Genomic DNA, 21,855 nt, shown 5'->3' on the forward strand with positions numbered 1-21,855 from the left:
AGATACCTGGGTGAAGAGAGTCCCAGGAAAAGGAAAGAGCAACGCAAAAGCCCTGAGACAGAGTGTCCTTGGCATGTTCAAGGACTAGAAAGGAGGCCAGCAAGGCTTAGGCAGTATGAATAACGGGAAGGACCAGGGGCTGTGGCCGCCTGTGATCATTATACAGGTGCTCAAAACACTCCCCCAATCAGTAGGCACCCACAGGGATTAGGGTATGAAGTCAGAAAAGTATCACTTCCCTTTTTTTGGGTAATTTTATTTAGCTTTTACTCCCGCTTTGTTCTATGTATCTTTATACACAATATTCTTTGTCTTTCATAGAAAATCTACACAGGAGGTATTATAATTCTTATTTTACATATAAGAAAACATTGCTTAGAGAAATTACTTGCCCACTGGAAAGCATTAGGAACTCTGACTCTAAAACGTCACTACGTCCCTCCTTCTAAAAAATTGCTAAGAAAAACTACTTCAAAAAATAGTTGAGACTGCATTGGACTTGCAGGTCCGGGTGCTGCAAGCTTGGAAGTTGTCACTCCATCCTAACAGTGAGTAAAAACCAGGACAAACTGAAAGATCCACAACTCCTCTTAGATCAGTAAGGGAAGTGAGGTCACAGGGCAGATCACTGCCCTCCAAACTGGAGAGACCAACAGGCAGATCGAGAAAATCACAACCTACCAGAGCAGAAACTCATGAACTGAAAAATCCCCAGGAAACAGAGCCAAGAGAGGAAAACCTGAACTGTAATTTATGAATCACTGGAGGCTCAAAGTGGACAAGTCTGAGAGTTAAAAATTCTGGGAGCTGGTGATAGGGGAGCCTTCACAAGTTTATGAGTTTTATTTTGAGGTTAGGGACCAGGTTCTCCCTATAAATATTAGAGAAAAATCCCCTCATGCTCTGTCAGGGTCAGAGGGAAGGGAACAGCTTCAAAATACGTCAGACAGCTCTGTTCTTCTTAACAAGGTCTGCCCTCGGGAGAAACTGTTTAACAGAGCCTAACCTGCTGGGGTTTCATCAGAGCCTAACTGATATGGGAAAAGAAAAGACCAAATTCTAGCTAGTTCTAGCTTTCTTGTTTCACCGAAGGCTGGAAGACAACTGTGAAGCGTAGGTGAAGTGCACAGTCCAGAGGCACAAGCTCACTAAAAGACTGCGACCTAATCACAGAACTACAGAATACTTACCCCCCCACCACCACCTGACCACCACATCTCGAAAGGCCTGTTTACATCAGTCCCTTTGGCCCAGCACAACATGTCCGACTATCAAGAAAATTTACAAAACATACTATAAGGCAAAATAAAATTTCTATTTGAAGAAATAGAGCAAGCATCAGACTCAGACATGACAGAGATGTTAGAAAGATCAGATCTGGAATTTAAAACAACTAATGTTAATAAGCTAAGGGGTCTAATGAGTAAAATAGACAGCTTGTAAGAACAGATGGGATGGGTAACATAAGCAGAGAAATGGAAATCCTTAAGAAGAATCAAAAAGAAATGCTAGAGATCAAAAATATTGTAACAGAAATGAAGCATGCCTTTGATGGGCTTACTAGTAGACTGGATATGCCTGGGGAAAGCATCTCTGAGCTTGAGGATAAATCAGAAACCTCAGAAACTGAAAAGCAATGTGAGCAGAGACTGAAAAAAAAAATACAGTATCCAAGAACTATGGCACAACTAAACAAGGTGTAACATTCACATAATGAGAATACCAGAAGGAGAAGAAAGAAAGGAATAGAAGAAATACTTGAAACAATAATGACTAAGAACTTCCCCAAATTAGTGTTGGACATCAAACCACAGATTCAGGAAGCTCACATAACACCAGGAAGGATAAATGTAAAAAAACTACACCTAGGTATATCATATTCAAACTACAGAAAATCAAGGATAAAGAAAAGATCTTGAAAGAAGCCAGTGGAAAAAGATACCTACCTTACCTACAAAGGAACAAAGGTAAGAATTACACCTGACTTCTCAGAAAACATGCAAGCAAGAAGGGATTGGAGTGAAATTAAAGTGCTGACAGCAAAAAGTCACCAACCTAGAATTCTGTATCCTGCAAAAATAACTAAAAATAAAGGAGAAATAAAGACATTCTCAGACAAAGAAAAATTGAGGAAATTTGCTGCCAGTAGACCTGACTTCAAAATAGGCTAAAAGACATTCTTCAGAGAAAAGAAAATTAATATAGGTCAGAAAATTGGGTCTACAAAAAGAAAGGAAGAATATTGAATAGGAATAAGTGAAGATTAAAAAAACCTTTTATTTGTTTTATCCTTAATTGACCTAATAGGTAAGAGTTTGCTCAAACCAATAATGGCAACAATGTATTAAATTATATATATAATATGTATTATATATATATACATAATGTGTAATTATGTATATAATTAAATTATATACTTAAGAGAAATGAATGACAGCAATGATACAAGGGACAAGAGGGAGAAATTAGATTATTTTATTAGTATAAGGTACTAACACTACCTGTGAAACAATATAGTGTTATTTGAAAGTAGACTTGGATTAGTTATAAATGTATATTGAAAACTCCAGGGTAATCTAAAGAAAGTTTTAAAAATATATATATATGACTGATAATGCTAAAAAAGGAAAGGAAACAGAATCATTTAAAATACTCAAAACCACAAGAGGCAAAAAAAAAAAATGTAAAAGACAAAAATAGGAGCAAAGAATAAGGGCAACCAACAGAAAACAGTAACAAATATGGTAGATATTAATCCAACTGTATCAATAATCACTTAAAATGTCCAAGGTCAAAATGTATAAATCAAGTCAAATTGTCAGAGCAGATCAAAAATAAGACCAACTATATATATGTAGTCTAAAAAAAACCCACTTTAAATATAAAAGCACATATAGATTAAAAGCAAATGTATAAAGAATAGTATGCCATGCTAACATTAAATAAAAGAAAGCAGAAATGGCTATATTAATTTCAGACAAAGCAGACTTCAGAGCAGGGAAAGTTATTAGGAATAAAAAGGGCATTTCATAATGATAATGGTAAATTCTCCAAGAAAACATAACAATCCCTAATGTGTATGTGTCTCAAAACTGTGTCAAACTACATGAAGCAAAACTTGTAGAATTGCAAGGAGAAATACATGAACCCACTATTATATTAGGAGACTTCAGCACCCCTCTATCAGAAATGGACAGAACCATTCTAGGCAGAAAATCAGTAATGATATAGTTGAGCTCAACAACACCATCAATCAACTGAATACAATTGACATCTATGGACTACTTCATCCAACCATAGCAAAACACATTTTTCGCAAGCTCTCATGGAAAACTGACCAAGATAAACCACATTTGGAGTCATAAAACACTCCTGAACAAATTTAAAAGAATAGAAGTCATACAATGTTTGATCTCAGACCACAGTGAAATTAAACTAGAAATGTATAACAGAAAGGTAACTGGAAAATCCCCAAATACTTGAAGACTAAACAACACATTTCAAATAAAGCGTAGGTCAAGGAAGAAACATCAAGAGAAATTTTAAAATATTTTTAACTAAATGAAAATGAAAATACACCTTATCAAAATTTATGAGATTTTCCTCTAAGCACCAGGCCAGAGAAAGCAGTGCTTACAAGAAAATTTATGGCACTGAATGCATTAGGAAAAAAAAAAAAAAAAAAAGATCTAAAATCAATCATCTAAAATTCTACCTTACAAAATTTTCTGGGGGAAAAAAGAGTTAATACAATGAAAAATAAGCAGAAAAAAGAAAAATTAGAATAGAAATCAGTGAAGTTAAAAATCAAAACTCAATCAAATTAATGAAAACAAAAGCTGGTTCTTTGAAAAAATTTTAAAAATTAATAAGATTCTAGCCAGGCTAAGTAAGAAAAAAAAGAGAGAAGACACAAATTGCTAATATCAGAAATCAAAGAGAGGACATCACCCAAGACCCCATACACATTTAAAGGATAACAGAGGAATGCTAAACAACTCTATGCCCACAAATTTGATAACCTAGATGAAATGGGCTAATATATTTGACATAATCTGCCCAACCTCACATAAGAAGAAATAGTCGTATTAAAAGAAATAAGACAGGAGAAGTCTGAACAGGCATATATATTTTAAAGAAATTAAATCAATAGTTAATAGTGTTCCAAAAGAGAAAGCACCAGGCCAGATGGGTTCATTGGTGAGTTTCACCAAATATTTAAGGAAGAAATTATGCCAATTCTCTACAATCTCATTCAGGGAATAGAAGCAGAGGAAATACTTCCTAACTCATTCTATGAGGCCAGCCTTACCCTAATACCAAAACCAGACAGACATTACACGTAAAGTATAGATCTATACTCTCATGAACACAGAGGCAAAAAAACTCAAAAAAATAATTTTTTTAACGTTATACTGTTATATTTATTTGATCACATACCTGTTCGTTTATTGATTCCCTCTATCCATCCATCAGTCACTGTTATTTTCTGATGCACTTCAAAGTATATTGAAGACATCAGTACAGGTCTCTATAAACATTTCAACAGGCATATCATTTATCCTTGTTTATAGTTCTTTCTTTTTTGTTTTTTTTTTTGGAATTTTTGAATTCTATTTTATTTATATTTTTATGCAGCAGGTTCTTATTAGTCATCCATTTTATACATATTAGTGTATATATGTCAATCGCAATCTCCCAATTCATCACATCACCTCCCCCCACTCCACTTCCCCCTTGGAGTCCATACGTTTGTTCTCTACATCTGTGTCTCTATTTCTGCCCTGCAAACTGGTTCATCTGTACCATTTTTCTAGGTTCCACATATATGTGTTAATATACGATATTTGTTTTTCTCTTTCTGACTTACTTCACTCTGTATGACAGTCTCTAGATCCATCCACGTCTCTACAAATGACCCAATTTTGCTCCTATTTATGGCTGAGTAATATTCCATTGTACATATGTACCACATCTTCTCTATCCATTCCTCTGTCAATGGGCATTTAGGGTGCTTCCATGACCTGACTATTGTAAATAGTGCTGCAATGAACATTGGGGTGCCTGTGTCTTTTTGAATTATGGTTTTCTCTGGGTATATGCCCAGTAGTGGGATTGCTGGGTCATATGGTAATTCTATTTTTAGTTTTTTAAGGAACCTCCATACTGTTCCCCATAGTGGCTGTATCAACTTACGTTCCTACCAACAGTGCAAGAGGGTTCCCTTTACTCCACATGCTCTCCAGCATTTCTCGATGGTAGATTTTCTGATGATGCCCATTCTAACTGGTATGAGGTGATACCTCATTGTAGTTTTGATTTGCATTTCTCTAATAATTAGTGATGTAGAGCAGCTTTTCATGTGCCTCCTGGCCATCTGTATGTCCTCTTTGGAGAAATGTCTATTTAGGTCTTCTGTCCATTTTTGGATTGGGGTGTTTGTTTTTTTAATATTGAGCTGCATGAGCTGTTTATATATTTTGGAGATTAATCCTTTGTCCACTGATTCATTTGCAAATATTTTCTCCCATTCTGAGGGTTGTCTTTTCATCTTGTTTGTAGTTTCCTTTGCTTTGCAAAAGCTTTTAAGTTTAATTAGGTCCCATTTGTTTATTTTTGTTTTTATTTCCATTAGTCTAGGAGGTGGATTAAAAAAGATCTTGCTGTGATTTATGTCAAAGAGTGTTCTTCCCATGTTTTCCTCTAAGAGATTTAGAGTGTCCAGACTTACATTTAGGTCTTTAATCGATTTTGAGTTTACTTTTATGTATGGTATTAGGGAGTGTTCTAATTTCATTCTTTTACATTTAGCTGTCCAGTTTTCCCAGCATCACTTATTGAAGAGACTGTCTTTTTTCCACTGTATATCCTTGCCTCCTTTGTCATAGATTAGTTGACCATGGGTGCCTGGGTTTATCTCTGGGCTATCTATCCTGTTCCATTGATCTATATTTCTGCTTTTGTGCCAGTACCATATTGTCTTGATTTCTGTAGCTTTGTAGTATCATCTGAAGTCAGGGAGTCTGCTTCCTCCAGCTCCGTTTTTTTCCTCAAGATTGCTTTGGCTATTTGGAGTCTTTTGTGTCTCCATACAAATTTTAAGATTTTTTTGTTCTACTTCTGTAAAAAATGCCATTGGTAATTTGATAGGGATTACATTGAATCTATAGATTGCTTTGGGTAGATAGTCATTTTCACAATATTGATTCTTCCAATCCAAGAACGTAGTATATCTCTCCATCTGTTTGTATCATCTTTAATTTCTTTCATCAGTGTCTTATAGTTTTCTGCTTACAGGTCTTTTGTTTCCCTGGATAGGTTTATTCCTAGGTATTTTATTCTTTTTGTTGCAATGGTAAATGGGAGTGCTTCCTTAATTTCTCTTTCAGATTTTTCATCATTAGTGTATAGGAATGCAAGAGATTTCTGTGCATTAATTTTGTATCCTGCAACTTTACCAAATTCACTGATTAGCTCTAGTAATTTTTTAGTGTCATCTTTAGGATTCTCTAAGTAGAGTATCATGTCATCTGCAAACAGTGACAGTTTTCTTCTTCTTTTCCAATTTGTATTCCTTTTATTTCTTTTTCTCCTCTGATTGTCGTGGCTAGGACTTCCAAAACTATGTTGAATAATAGTGGCGAGAGTGGACATCTTTGTCTTGTTCCTGATCTTAGAGGAAATGCTTTCAGATTTTCACCATTGAGAATGATGCTTGCTGTGGGTTTTGTCGTATATGGCCTTTATTATGTTGAGGTAGGCTCCCTCTATGCCCACTTTCTGGAGAGTTTTTATCCTAAATGGGTGTTGTATTTTGTCAAAAGCTTTTTCTGCACCTATTGAGATGATCATATGGGTTTTATTCTTGAGTATGTTAATATAGTGTATCACATTGATTGATTCGCATATATTGAAGAATCCTTGCATCCCTGGGATAAATCCCATTTGACCATGGTGCATGATCCTTTTAATGTGTTGTCGGAGTCTGTTTGCTAGTATTTTGTTGAGGATTTTTGCATCTATGTTCATCAGTTATATTGGTCTGTAATTTTCTTTTTTTGTAGTACCTTTGTCTGGTTTTGGTATCAGGGAGATGGTGGCCTTGTGGAATGAGTTTAGGAGTGTTCATTCCTCTGCAAATTTTTGGAAGAGTTTGAGAAGGATGGGTGTTAGCTCTTCTCTAAATGTTTGATAGAATTCACCAGTGAAGCCATCTTGTCCTGGACTTTTGTTTGTTGGAAGATTTTTAATCACAGTTTCAATTTCACTACTTGTGATTCGTCTATTCATACTTTCTGTTTCTTCCTGGTTCAGTCTTGGAAGGTTATACCTTTCTAAAAATTTGTCCATTTCTTCCAGGTTGTCCATTTTATTGGCATAGAGTTGCTTGTAGTAGTCTCTTAGGGTGCTTTGTATTTCTGTGGTGTCTGTTGTAACTTCTCCTTTTTCATTTCTAATTTCCTTGATTTGAGTCCTCTCCCTCTTTTTCTTGACAAGTGTGGCTAATGGTTTATCAATTTTGTTTATCTTCTCAAAGAACCAGCTTTTAGTTTTATTGATCTTTGCTATTTTTTTCTTTGTTTCTATTTTATTTATTTCTGCTCTGATCTTTATGATTTCTTTCCTTCTACTAACTTTGGGTTTTGTTTGTTCTTCTTTCTCTAGTTCCTTTAGGTGTAAGGTTAGACTGTTTATGTGAGATTTTTCTTGTTTCTTGAGGTAGACTTGTATAGCTATAAACTTCCCTCTTAGAACTGCTTTTGCTGCATCCCATAGGTTTTGGATCATCGTGCTTTCGTCGTCATTTGTCTCTAGGTATTTTTGGATTTCCTCTTGGATTTCTTCAGTTATCTCTTGGTTATTTAGTAACGTATTGTTTAGCCTCCATGTGTTTGTGCTTTTTATGGTTTTTTTCCCTGTAATTGATTTCTAATCTCATAGCGTTGTGGTCAGAAAGGATACTTGATATGATTTCAATTTTCTTTTTTTTTTTTTCAATTTCAATTTTCTTAAATTTACTGAGGCTTGATTTGTGACCCAAGATGTGATCTATCCTGGAGAATGTTCCTTGTGCACTTGCGAAGAAAGTGTAATCTGCTGTTTTAGATGGAATGTCCTATAAATATCAATTAAATCTATCTGGTCTATTGTGTCATTTAAAGCTTGTGTTTCCTTATTAATTTTCTGTCTGAATATCTGTCCATTGGTGTAAGTGAGGTGTTAAAGTCCCCCACTATTATTGTGTTACTGTTGATTTCCTCTTTTATAGCTCTTAGCATTTGCCTTATGTATTGAGGGGCTCCTATTTTGGGTGCATATATATTTATAATTCTTATATGTTCTTCTTGGATTGATCCCTTGACCATTATGTTGTGTCCTTCCTTGTCTCTTGTAACATTCTTTAAAATCTATTTTATCTGACTTGAGTATTGCTACACCAGCTTTCTTTTGATTTCCATTTGTATGGAATATCTTTTTCCATCCCCTCATTTTCAGTCTGTATTTGTCCCTAGGTCTTAAGTGGGTCTCTTGTAGAACCCCTATATATAGGTCTTCTTTTTGTATCCATTCAGCGAGCCTGTGTCTTTTAGTTGGAGCATTTAATCCATTCACATTTAAGGTAATTATCGATATGTATGTTCCTATTACCATTTTCTTATTGTTTTGGGTTTGTTTTTGTAGGTCCTTTTCTTCTATTGTGTTTCCCACTTAGAGAAGTTCCTTTAGCATTTGTTGTTGAGCTGGTTTGGTGGTGCTGAATTCTCTTAGCTTTTGTTTGTCTGTAAAGCTTTTGATTTCTCCGTTGAATGTGAATGAGATCCTTGCCGGATAGAGTATCCTTGGTTGTAGGTTCTTCCCTTTCATCATTTGAAATATATTGTGCCACTCCCTTCTGGCTTGTAGCGTTTCTGCTGAGAAATCAGCTGTTAACCTTATGGGAGTTCCCTTTTATGTTATTTGTTGTTTTTCCCTTGTTGCCTTTAATAATTTTTCTTTGTCTTCAATTTTTGTCAATTTGATTACTATGTGTCTTGATGTGTTTCTCCTTGGGTTTATCCTGCCTGGGACTCTCTGTGCTTCCTGGAGTTGGGTGGCTACCTCATTTCCTATGTTAGGGAAGTTTTTGACTATAAACTCTTCAAATATTTTCTCAGGTCCTTTCTCTCTCTCTTCTCCTTCTGGGACCCCTATAATGCTAATGTTGGTGCATTTAATGTTGTCTCAGAGGTCTCTTAGGCTGTCTTTATTTCTTTTCATTCTTTTTTCTTTATTCTGATCCATGGCAGTGAATTCCACCATTCTGTCTTCCAGGTCACTTATCCATTCTCCTGCCTCAGTTATTCTGCTATTGATTCCTTCTAGTGTATTTTTCATTACAGTTATTGCATTGTTCATCTCTATTTGTTTGTTCTTTAATTCTTCTAGGTCTTTGTTAAAAATTTCTTGCATTTTCTCGATCTTTGCCTCCATTCTTTTTCCAAGGTCCTGGATCATCTTCACTATCATTATTCTGAATTCTTTTTCTGGAAGGTTGCCTATCTCCACTTCATTTAGTTGTTTTTCTGGGGTTTTATCTTGTTCCTTCATCTGGTACATAGCCCTCTGCCTTTTCATTTTGTATATGTTTCTGTGAATGTGGTTTTCGTTCCACAGGCTGCAGGATTGTAGTTCCTCTTGCTTCTGCTGTCTGCCCTCTGGTGGTTGAGGCTATCTAGGAGGCTTGTGCAAGTTTCCTGATGGGAGGGACTGGTGGTGGGTAGAGCTGGGTGCTGCTCTGGTGGGCAGAGCTCTGTAAAACTTTTATCCACTTGTCTGCTGATGGGTGGGGCTCGGTTCCCTCCCAGTTGGTTGTTTGGTCTGAGGTGACCCAACACTGGAGCCTACCCGGCTCTTTGGTGGGGCTAATGGCCAACTCTGGGAGGGCTCACACCAAGGAGTACTTCCCAAAATTTCTGCTGCCAGTGTCCTTGTCCCTGTGGTGAGCCACAGCCACCCCCACCTCTTCAGAAGACCCTCCAACACTAGCTGGTAGGTCTGTTTCAGTCTCCTATGGGGTCACTGCTCCTTCCCCTGGGTCCCGATGCACACACTACTTTGTGTGTGCCCTCCAAGAGGCAGTCTCTGTTTTCCCCAGTCCTGTTTAAGTCCTGCAATCAAATCCCACTAGCCTTCGAAGTCTGATTCTCTAGGAATTCCTCCTCTCGTTGCTGGACTCCCAGGTTGGGAAGCCTGATGTGAGGCTCAGAACCTTCACTCCAGTGGGTGGACTTCTGTGGTATAAGTGTTCTCCAGTTTGTGAGTCACCCACCCAGCAGTTATGGGATTTGATTTTATTGTGATTGCACCCCTCCTACTGTCTTACTGTGGCTTCTCCTTTGTCTTTGGATGTGGGGTATCTTTTTCGGTGAGTTCCAGTGTCTTCCTGTTGATGATTGTTCAGCAGTTAGTTGTGACTCTGGTGCTCTCGCAAGACGGAGTGAGCGCACATCCTCTTACTCTGCCATCTTGAACCAATCTTCAAAAAAAAAATTTTAAATCAACTCCAACAATGCATAAGAAGAATTTGGTTGGTTCAACTTCTGAAAATTAATTAATGTAAACCAGGGGGCCCCAACCCCTGGGCCTGTAAGGAACCAGGCTGCACAGCAGGAGGTGAGCAGCGGGCAAGCAAGCAAAGCTTCATCTGCTTCTCCCCATCACTCCCCATTGCTCACATTACTGCCTCAACCATACCCCACCCCCACCCTCGCCCCATCCGTGGAAAAACTGTCTTCCACGAAACCAGTCCCTGGTGCCAAAAAGGTTGGGCAATGCTGATGTAAACCATCATATCAGTAGGCTTAAAAAGAAAAATCACATGATTATATCAACAGATGCAAAAAAAAGAAAAAAAAAATCCATGACCAAATCCAACACCCACTTATGATTAAAAACTCTCAGTAAAATAAGAATAGAGGGGAACTTCCTTCACTTGACAAAAAATATCTACAAAAAACATGGAGCTACTATCATACTTAATAGTGAGAATCTTGACTCTTTCCTACTAAGGTCAGGTACAAGGCAAGGATGTTCCCTCTCATCACTCCTTTTCAACATTATATGGAAGCTCTGCCTAGTGCAATAAGACAAGTAAAGGGGAAAAGGCATAAAGGTTGGGAACAAAGAAATAAAACTGTCTTTGCTAGCAGATGACATGATCCTCTATGTAGAAAATCTTAAAGAACTGACCAAAAAAATCTCCTGGAACTAAAAAGCGATTATTGCAGGATTGCAGGATACAAAGTTAATATACAAAAGTCAATCATTTTCCTATACAGCAGCAATGAACAAGAGGAATTTGGAAATAATACCACAATACAATTTACATTAGTATCCACAAAGCTGAAATAATATAAATCTAATAAAATATGTAGAAGATCTATATGAGGTAAAGTACAAAACTCTGATGAATGAAATCAAAGACCAAATAATTGAGAGATATTCCATGTTCATGGTTAGGAAGACTTAATATTGTCCAGATCTCAGTTCTTTCCAAGTTAATCTATATGTTTCATGCAATTCAAATCAAAATCCCAATAAGTTACTTTGGGGATGGATATCAACAAACTGATTCTAAAGTTTATAGAGAAAGACCACATACTCAGATGTAGCAACACAATATTGCAGAAGAAGAACAAATCAGAGGATTGACACTACCTGACTTCACAACCTACTACAAAGCTGCAATAATCAAAACAGTATGACACTGGTAAAAGAATAGACAACCAGATTAGTGGAACAAAATAGAGAGCACGAAATTAGACTACATAAATATAGTCAACTGATCTTTGACATAAAAGCAAAGGCAATACAATGGAGAAAAGATAATCTTTTCAACAAATGGTCCTTGAACAACTGGACATCCACATATAAAAATATGAATTTGGGGGCTTCCCTGGTGGCGCAGTGGTTGAGAATCTGCCTGCCAATGCAGGGGACACAGGTTCGAGCCCTAGTCTGGGAAGATCCCACATGCCGCAGAGCAACTAGGCCCGTGAGCCACAATTACAGAGCCTGCGCGTCGGGAGCCTGTGCTCCACAACAAGAGAGGCCGCGATAGTGAGAGGCCCGTGTACCGCGATGAAGAGTGGCCCCCACTTGCCGCAACTAGAGAAAGCCCTCGCACAGAAACGAAGACCCAACACAGCCAAAAATAAATAAATAAAAAATAAAAATTAAAAAAAAAATGAATTTGGACACAGACTTTACACCTTTCACAAAAACTAACTTGAAATGGATCACAGACCTAAATATAAAACACAAAACTATAAAACTCAAAGAAGATAACATAGGAGAAAATTTAAATAACCTTGGGTTTGATGATGACTTTTTAGATAAAACACCAAAGGTATAGTACATGAAAAAATAACTGAAAGCTAGACTTCATTAAATTTAAAATTTTCTGGTCTGCAAAAGACACTGTCAAGAGAATAAAAAGACAAGCCAAGATCGGGAGAAAATATTTTCAAAAGACATATTTGATGAATCACAGTTACCCAAAATACACAAAGAACACTTAAAATTCAACAATAAGAAAACAAACAACCCAATTTAAAAAATGGGCCAAAGACATTAACAGACACCTCACTAAGGAAGGTAAACAAATGGCAAGTAAGCATTTGAAAAGATGCTTCCCATCATATGTCATCAAGGAAATACAAAGTAAAACAAAAATGTGATACTACACATCTATTAGAGTGGACTAGATCTAGAACACTGACAACACCAAATGCTGACAAGGATGTGGAGCAATAGGAACTCTCATTCTTTGATGGTGGGAAAGTAAGATGGTACAGCCACTTTAGACGGCAATTGACAATTTTTTTACAAAACTAAATATACTCTTACCATATAATCCAGCCACCATGCTCTTTGATGTTTACCCAAAGGGGTTGAAAACTCATGTCCGCACGAAAGCCTGCACACAGATGTTTATAGTTGCTTTATTCATAATTGCCAGTACTTGGAAGCAACTAAGATGTCCTTCAGCAGGTGAATGGATAAATAATCTGCGGTACATCCATACAATGGAATCTTATTCAGTGTTCTAAAAAAATAAGCTATCAAGACATTAAGATACATAGAGGAAATGTAAATGCATACTACTGAGTAATAGAAGCCAATCTGAAAAGTCTACATACCGTATGATTCCAATTATATGACACTCTGAAAAAACTAAACTATGTAGACAGTAAAAAGATCAGTGGTTGCCAGGGGTTAAGGGAGGGTGGGATAAATAGATGGAGCACAGAGGATTTTTATGATGCTATAATGATAGACATGTCATTATACATTTGTCTAAACTCTTAAAATGTATAACACCAAGAGTGACCCCTTATATAAACTGTGATTACACTTGATGGTAAGGATGTGTCAATATAGTTTTATCAAGTGTAACAAACATACCATTCTACTGGGGAATGTGGATAAAGGAAGAGGTTATGCATGTGAGGGACAGAAGTATACAGGATATTTCTGTACCTTCTTAATTTTTCTATGAACCTAAAAATGCTCTTTAAAAAAAAATTCTTTTTTTTAAATAGTCTTAAAAAAATAGCTGAGACTGTGTTAATGAGAGAGGCTGAGGAAAGGGTCATCTTTTACCCTGCTGATGGATTTAATGCCGCTTTTATGCAGAAAATTTGACAACATCTGTCAAGGTTACTGTCATAAATACTCTCTGCCCCACTAATTCCAGTTCTAGAAATTTATCCCACAGATATTTCTTCACTCATGCCAAAATTTGTGCATTCAAGGTAAAAAATTACTACATTATTTGTAATACAAAAATACTGGAATCCATCTAAATGCCCATAAGAACTGATTAATAAAGTTTGGCACACCCATTTAATAGAATACCATGCAGCTGACAAAAAGAAAGAGGATACTCTGGATAAGGAGATAAATAAAATGATCTTTCGGCTGTATTGTTGGGTGGAAAATCAATGTACAGAGCAGTGTTTCTGTGCAAAGAGCATTTAAAATAATAAATATTCTTAAATATTAAGAATTATTATATACATCTATTTAAAAGTGAGTATACATATTTACTTGTATATGAATACAACAGCCCTTAAAGGGTGCTCATGGATCTCATGAACAGGTTGCCTCCAGGAAAGGAAACTGGTAGGTAAAAACAGGGATAAGAGGAAATTTTCACTGTATACCCTTTGTCCACTTGAGTTTTATAACACTGAAATGTATTATTCCTTCCAAGTAATCACATTTAAATAAGTGTGTGTGTGTGTGTGTGTGTGTGTGTGTGTGTGTGTGTTGGTTTAACCTTAAGGCTAGGGTGTTTCCCACATCTCCATCAAGTGACCAGAGCTCATAGCCTCAGTACTGACATGTAACCAAGGACAGCCTTAAGCTGACCAGTGAAGAAAAGCCACGTTAACTGAAGGCTGGTCACTTGGAGCCCAGCAGTAAGCAGGCAAAGAGAAAGTTTTCACTAGTGTTCATCCAGTTCTGTTCAATTAGAAGCTCATTGATTTTGCCTTAAATACAAGCACTAAAGAGGTGCTTGTAAGGGGGGGATAAATTTCCCTCAAGCTTGTCCCCTTCCCTCTGCTCAGATATTACATTTCCCACAGGAACTACCAATTGAATTGGTTAGATTCTCAAATATCTCAATTCCCCCAAAATCGTATGCAGAAAGGAGGACAGGAGATGCGCTGTCACTAAAAAATTATACCCTAGTCCCATTTTTAATGAATGATTGGCATCATGTTTCCTGTGAGAGTGTGAGAGTTGGTCCTCAAGAAAAAACACTACTCTGGATAAAGTAAAGGAGGTCTAATCTTCAAATTTTCAAAGCCAACATCCCATGCTGAATTACAGGAGCCCCGTCAGGGATCTCAGGAGTCCTGCTGGAGGCCGCCAGGCAGCCATTGTCTGACAGGTCTCTTTACGTACGCATGTGATTAATGTGTTTACTCTTAGAGATCAGGTAAAATGGGAAGATTCAGGAGGCCATTTTTGTATCAAATTGTCTCATACGCATATATTGTAACCTAGAAATTCATTCTCAAGATTTTACCTTACAGAGATAAAGTCATAAGTGTGAATATATTTATGCATAAAGACATGCATAATAGCAAAATGCTCATTAAGGCAAATGGATCAGTAAATTATGATACATACATACAATAAGACACTGTGCTGCCTTTTAAAAATGATGAAGTAGATCTACATTTAGGTACAAGGAAATAATTCCAATATGTTTTAGAATAAGAAAGTAGGTTACAGAACCATATTCAGGTGAAATAGTCTATGCACAGAGAGACATTTAGAAGATATTTAGATATTTTGATGATGTTTCAGCAACATTTAATTCTTTATCTGAACTTACTGCATTGTTTTAATTTCTTATAATAAGCAAGTAATGTTTTACAAAAAATAAATTATTTCAATGAGAAAAATAGTAAATATCATTGTCTGTCAAGATTTGATGATACCAATATATTTAGCCTGACGATAAATATGTCTAGATGCAAAACACACCGAAACATTACCTATTTTACAAAAACACATAAACCCACATCATTAGGATGAGAGCCATGGTGATAAGTCAGAAATTTTGTCTATTCCAGTTTATATGTTACCTACAAATACATTTTTAAAGTTCCCCAGCATTCATGGGTTTTTAAGAAAAGCTTTATTTAAGAATTCTATGCAAAGACAGTTCATTAGAACTACCTCCAGGATATTGAGTGACTTTGATTCTTTAAAAATTGTGCATTCCAGGGACTCCCTCAACCTGTCCCAACTTGTTCTGCCACTAGCTGTGAGGGCAAGCTTTGCTGGGTGAAATAAAGCATAAGGTTCCTTTTCAAAGGCCCTGTGTGGCTTAACATCACTTTCTTAGATTAGGATGCGAGGGTACCATAAGGCAGGAAGATAAAGAAAAGTCACAGAAATATGCCATGTCACTTTCATATAGAAATAATGGTAGGTTCCCACTGATGACCAAATAGAATGAAATAAGAGTAAAGTGTCAGCAACATGTTGAAATGACAACGGAAGGGAAGGTTTTCATTAGATTCAGATAAAAGGAAAGTCTTTCAAAAAGACACCAAACCAAATAACCAAAGAGCAAGCACCAGTGGACTGAAAAAGCATGGGTTCGTTTTGAACTTAGAATTAGAAATAGCAGTAAAAGGAATTGAACATCCATTGGTGCTCAGAAGAGTGTTGGGAGTTGTAGGAAAACACAGAAGTGGAAGACAAGGATCTTTCCCTTCCATCAAACATGGGAGGGGAGAAAGTGAGAATTTAGCTAAGTGTTTAACTGGAAAACAACCAGAAATGCAACCGACACGCAGAGAGGGGAGAGAGGTATGGCAGGAGATGTCCCTGGAGACCTCGGATATCGAGAGGACCAGAGATGAGCCCCGGAACTGAATGTTTACCAGCAGGAACTTCAATGGCAGAGAAGCGAAGGGGCAGAAAAAAACTCTTCCTCACCTCAAGGGACCAGAGACAAAGCCCAATTCAGGGGCCCCTCCGCCTTTCTAACTCTTCCCAACATCTGCTTTCATATGACACATGGGTAAAATAAAGAGTAAGAAATATCAAGATGTTAATAAGAAAAAGAGGTGTCCTAAAGCATCACCCTTCAACCTGAGAGGTATGGGGGAGCGGGGGAGACTTGCCAGGGCTGGCCGCCTGGGAGGAAGGAGGACAACTTCCAAGACGCAGGACACAGTAAGGCAATGCTGCAGAGATACCTGTTGTTACCATTATTACATCTATGCTCACACCACCCCCGCCCTGCCACACACACACTTTTGAAAGTCAATAAACTGAAGCTTAGACACGATAAATAGTCTGCCCAACATTTGAACTCACATTTCTCTAACTCAGCAGTTCTCAAAACTTTTGATCTCGGAATCCCTTTACACTACTAAAAATTATTGAAGAATCCAAATAGCTTCTATTTATGTGGGCAATAGAGACAGAGACAGAGGTAGAGATAAAGACAGAGACAGACAAAGAAACATATATATTTACCAAAGTAGAAATTTAAACTGAGAAATTGTTAAAACACAGGAATACAAAAGCACGCATTCCTTTAGCCATCAGAGCAACGATGTCTTCACTCATCATATAGCCTCTAGAAAACTCCACTGTACACTCATGAAACAAGAGAGGAAAAAGCAAACAGCAAGTTAATATTATAATGAAAAGAGCTGTGATCTTGAAGATCCTCTGAAAGGATCTGACTTCCCCAGGGATCTGAGATCACGCTGTGAAAACTGCTGTTCTAACCTCAAGTCTATATTTTTCCAAGACTAGACCTTGGTACGTTGAGTGAATGACCTTCACAATCTGGCTCTAAGCTCCCTTCACTGCCTCAAGTCCCACAGTTTTTGCTAAATATCCCCAAACTAGCCATACCAGAATAAACCCTCTCCCTGAAAAAATAATGTAGAGTCTGTGCTCAAGCTTCTTTGCAGGTGGCCATGTTGTACTTCTGTCTGGAACTACTTCCTTCTCTCCTCTTAGGGGTTCCCACTCTAGATTTCAGGGCTCTGCTGAATGTCACCCACCCCAGCCCAAGCCAGATTTGATCACTTTCCAAGGATAGCACTTTGCTTTTACCCCTATTCATTTTACTCTACTCCATTGTTTCCTTGTGAGTTGGTCATGTGTCTGCTTCCTCTTCTTTCACCCCACAGGCCTGTAATGAGCACCTAACCGGCAATGAGCTCTTGGAAGACGCCCTGAACCTACGTCTCCCTGAACTACGGGGACGAAGAAACTATGTGGCACCTGAATCTTTGATCCCTCATTCCTGGCACCTGAGACTTATTCAAAACTGTTTTATTTGCTTTGTCTAATTATTCTGAAATGATAAATTATCACTGGCTGATGGGACTGTGGACGATATTGTTTTCTTTGCACTTGACGGCAACATATTTTTACAATTATAAATGTTATACAACGTTAAAGTGTTTCTCTATAACTTCGCTGCTAATAGTCAGGAAACACTTATGTATGACACACAGCTCTACGTGCTTTATATACATATTAATGCATTTAATTATTTATACTTTGAACAGCAGAAATAAGTAGAGGCATGAATATCCAACTCATTTGTACAGAGATTCTTTCTACATAATATTCCATATGTGCATAGTCTATTGTTGCCTATAACTTGCATATCCTTGTGTTATCTTGGCTTTATCTTTATGTTCCAAATGGAAGATTCCAGACCTTCTTTGTGTCCCATTTCCTGAATTCCTCATGGAAGATTGCTCATTTTATGGTCAGGCAATAGCAAATCGTAACATCAACACACAAACCTAGCACTTTAACTTTGCAGATCTCAATTACCAGAATGTTCTCCTGGAAACAAATACATCTCTCAGTGGCCACCAGGGAGTCGCATTAACTGGTTGCGTTCATAAAGTTCAGTAAAACATTTACGAGGGAACGTTTTCCCCGAAGATGGAATTCAAAATGGATCGTTTTGTAAAGGATTTTTATCTCCTAGAATACCCGGAAAACAGAGTGTTTGAAGTAGTGACATGACACACTACTCATTACTAACAAAGGGCTCTCCTCCCTTTGCACCCAATCTGAACTACTCATTTCTGTGTGGATGCAGAAGCTTCTGCAGCAAGGAAAGAAAGAATGGGCTGGAGTTACTGTTTAATTGGCCGCAAGCTGGATACTGGCTGTCTGCTTGGCTCCTGCTGTGCTGTGACTGTCAGGCCTGAGGTGATCATGGTCTCAGACTAAGCTCCATGGGTGCCCGCGCGCTCTGTGATATCCACAGGCTGGCCCTCCCTATCCTCTAAGAAGGCCTGTGGTCCTTGCGGCATCTCCACCCCAGAGGAGCCCGCTTCCTCATTGACATGCAGGGAGCGCTCCCATAAGCAAAAGCTGCAAAGCGTCATTACCGTGGTCGGGAGACAAACAACACTCGCACTGCATACCAAGTGGCACCACATTTAACTGAATCATTTTATTATGAATACATTCCGGGCTGCCACTGTGAGCCACTTGCCTAAACTATGCCAGCAAAATGGATCTTTGCTAATTACATTTCATGCATATTTCAGATCTTTCCATGGGGATGCAGGAGGATGGTGTTCATAAAAGGGAATTTTACAGCCAGGTTCACTTGCATTTGGCATTAAAACCCAAACTAGTGGGTAACAAAGATAAGTTCAATTACATTCCATGTTGTGTTTGTTTTAGCTGGAATGTTTCCTCCTAGTAACTCTATCAGTGCTGCTGTGGTCACTGGTTGAAAATGAAATCACTCTTCAAATCCACCTGAATACATATTATTGCAGAAATGCACACAGTTATTAAATCATTTCTTTTCCACATTTCCTTTTCTATATTTGTCCTTAGATTGAATTAAGGAAATGAGCCTCTGGATGTGGGGACATGTCAGGAGAGTGACAGAAAAACATCATTACCTGCTTCAAGACTGAATTGTAAAGCACACAAGTGACTGCTTTCTTGTGGCTTTTCACCCTCTTGCTGGAATCACTTTTCATTGCCAGCAATGCTAGCTGGTTATTAAATGAGATGAAAAGTCGTCCGTGGGCTTCATCAAAGTGGAAGAGACATCTGAAGTCCTGACTTTTAGAGAAAGAACAAGCTATCCTCTGGAGGGATACCTGGTGCTGAATATCCCAGAGTCTCAAAACCTGCATGAAAAGTAACAAAGTCACATGAATATGTCAAGAATAATTCTAATTTTTTAGCCAGATTTTCTCTAGCTCATCCTCGATCCCAGGCAGGCTTTGCATAGTGCTGTAATTGTTCACACTTCTCTCATAGCACATATTTTTTTGTGTTTCCCTTCTCTGCTTCAGTATCTCCTCAATTGTAATCTCTTCTAGGGAAGGGATTGTGTTTTGTCTCAGTCCCCAGAAAAGTGCCTGCATTTAGTAGGTGCTTATGGTAGGTGGAGTAATCATCTTCAAAGACGCCCACGTCCTAATCCCTGGAAAATGTGAATATGCTATCTTACATGCCAAAAGAGATTTTGCAGATGTCATAAATTAAGGCCTTTGAGATGGAGAGATTATCCTGGTTGATTTGGGCAAGTCCAATGTAATCACAAGGGAGATCAGAGTGATGGGATGTGAGATGGACTCTACCTAATGTTCCTGGCTTCGAGGAAGGAGAAAGGGGGCCATGAACCAGGAGAGCTGGAGAAGGCAAGGGAACGATTCTCCCCCAGAACCTCCAGAAAAGAAGACAGCCCTTGGAGCACCTTGATTTTAGCCCAGTGAGACCCAGGCTGGAATTCTAACCTACAAAACATTAAAGGTGTGTTGTTTCAAACCACTGAGTTTGTGGTTATCTGTCACAGTAGCAATAGAAAATGAATACAACCTCTTTCGATAGATAGATAGAAAGATAGATAATATATGTATATATTTTTTGATGAAATAAAAGACTTGTTATTAAATGAAATCAAGTTCAGATAAATCACAGACAATTAAGGCACAAAAAATGACATGCAGATGGAACAAGATAAACACTGAAGGAAATGGGAAGAGCAGCTTTGCAGATGCAAGTGTTGCCACTGTCAGTCACAGTGCAGAATTAACACAGGGCAGTGAGGGAGAGTCAGAGTGAACACAGCGAAAATCCTCTCCAATAGGGGCCAGCGGGCCAGCTCTAGGGCCAAACTTTTTGGGTTCTGATTTTGGCTCTATCCGTTACTGCAGGGTGACCTCTAGTAAATTTCTTTGTCTCTCTGAGTTTTTGATGTGGTACCTACCTAATCTGATGCTATGAAGAGTGAATGAGAGCCCATGTCAAGCATTTAGCCTGATGACCAGTATGTGGTCAGTGTTCAGTAAATGGTTTTTTTTCATTATTAAGTGTATTTTAGTCTTTTTATTGTATAAACATTAGAACCTAAGAGCAAAAAAGTTTCTTTCAAATAAACTAGTGCATCTTATCCAGTATGAGAATTATTTTAAATTATCTATAAAAGATGACCTCTGTTTAAACGAGTGTTTATTACTCCATAGGGCAGGCTACCCAGTAGTTTTTAACCTATTTTAAATCATATACTCCTTTGGGGGAAAAAAAAAATCATTTGAAAACGATGGTCCATCCCCTCCTCCTAAATGCATATACCCATACATGCACACAATTTTCCACATAATTTCTTTGGATACATAGACACACACATCTCCCATACAGTTCCTGATATCCCATGGGATAGAAATTCCTAGAGTAACCATTATGATCAGCCAAAGATGTCCTTGTCTACCTTTTGATTCTATCCTACTCTCTTTTCCTACATAAGCCTCTTTGTATACCTCTTTGTCCAGGGTAAATGGCCCCAGTTCTTTCAACATCTTAACATCATTTTTAGATCCCCCTCCACCATGGCAGCCTCTTGATTCTCTCACTTTGTCTTTTTTTTCCCATTTTCTCTCCAGGGGAGGATGGTCATCCAGGCCTTGTTTACTTTTTTAAAAAAAAAATAAGGGCTTCCCTGGTGGCGCAGTGGTTGAGAATCTGCCTGCCAATGCAGGGAACACGGGTTCGAGCCCTGGTCTGGGAAGATCCCACATGCCGCGGAGCAGCTAGGCCCGTGAGCCACAATCACTGAGCCTGCGCGTCTGGAGCCTGTGCTCTGCAACAAGAGAGGCCGCGATAGTGAAAGGCCCGCGCACCGCGATGAAGAGTGGCCCCCGCTTGCCGCAACTGGAGAAAGCCCTCGCACAGAAACGAAGACCCAACACAGCCAAAATAAATAAATAAATAATTTAAAAAAAACATATATATATATATATATAATAAGATATGTCCATGGTGTAAAATGCA

At 38.0% G+C, this 21,855-nt stretch overlaps 1 protein-coding gene across 1 annotated transcript in view; it reads right to left on the reverse strand.

Moving 5' to 3' along the window:
* Positions 1-21,855, reverse strand: part of WDR49 (WD repeat domain 49) — a 152,515-nt gene that overhangs the window by 58,439 nt on the left and 72,221 nt on the right. Inside the window, 1 exon segment of the mRNA XM_082459466.1 lies at positions 19,476-19,709. Within this exon segment, the coding sequence (XP_082315592.1) occupies positions 19,476-19,709 (234 nt within the window).

Source organism: Balaenoptera physalus (assembly GCF_965194825.1).
Source record: "Balaenoptera physalus genome assembly, chromosome: 4".
NCBI classification, from domain to species: Eukaryota; Metazoa; Chordata; class Mammalia; order Artiodactyla; family Balaenopteridae; genus Balaenoptera; species Balaenoptera physalus.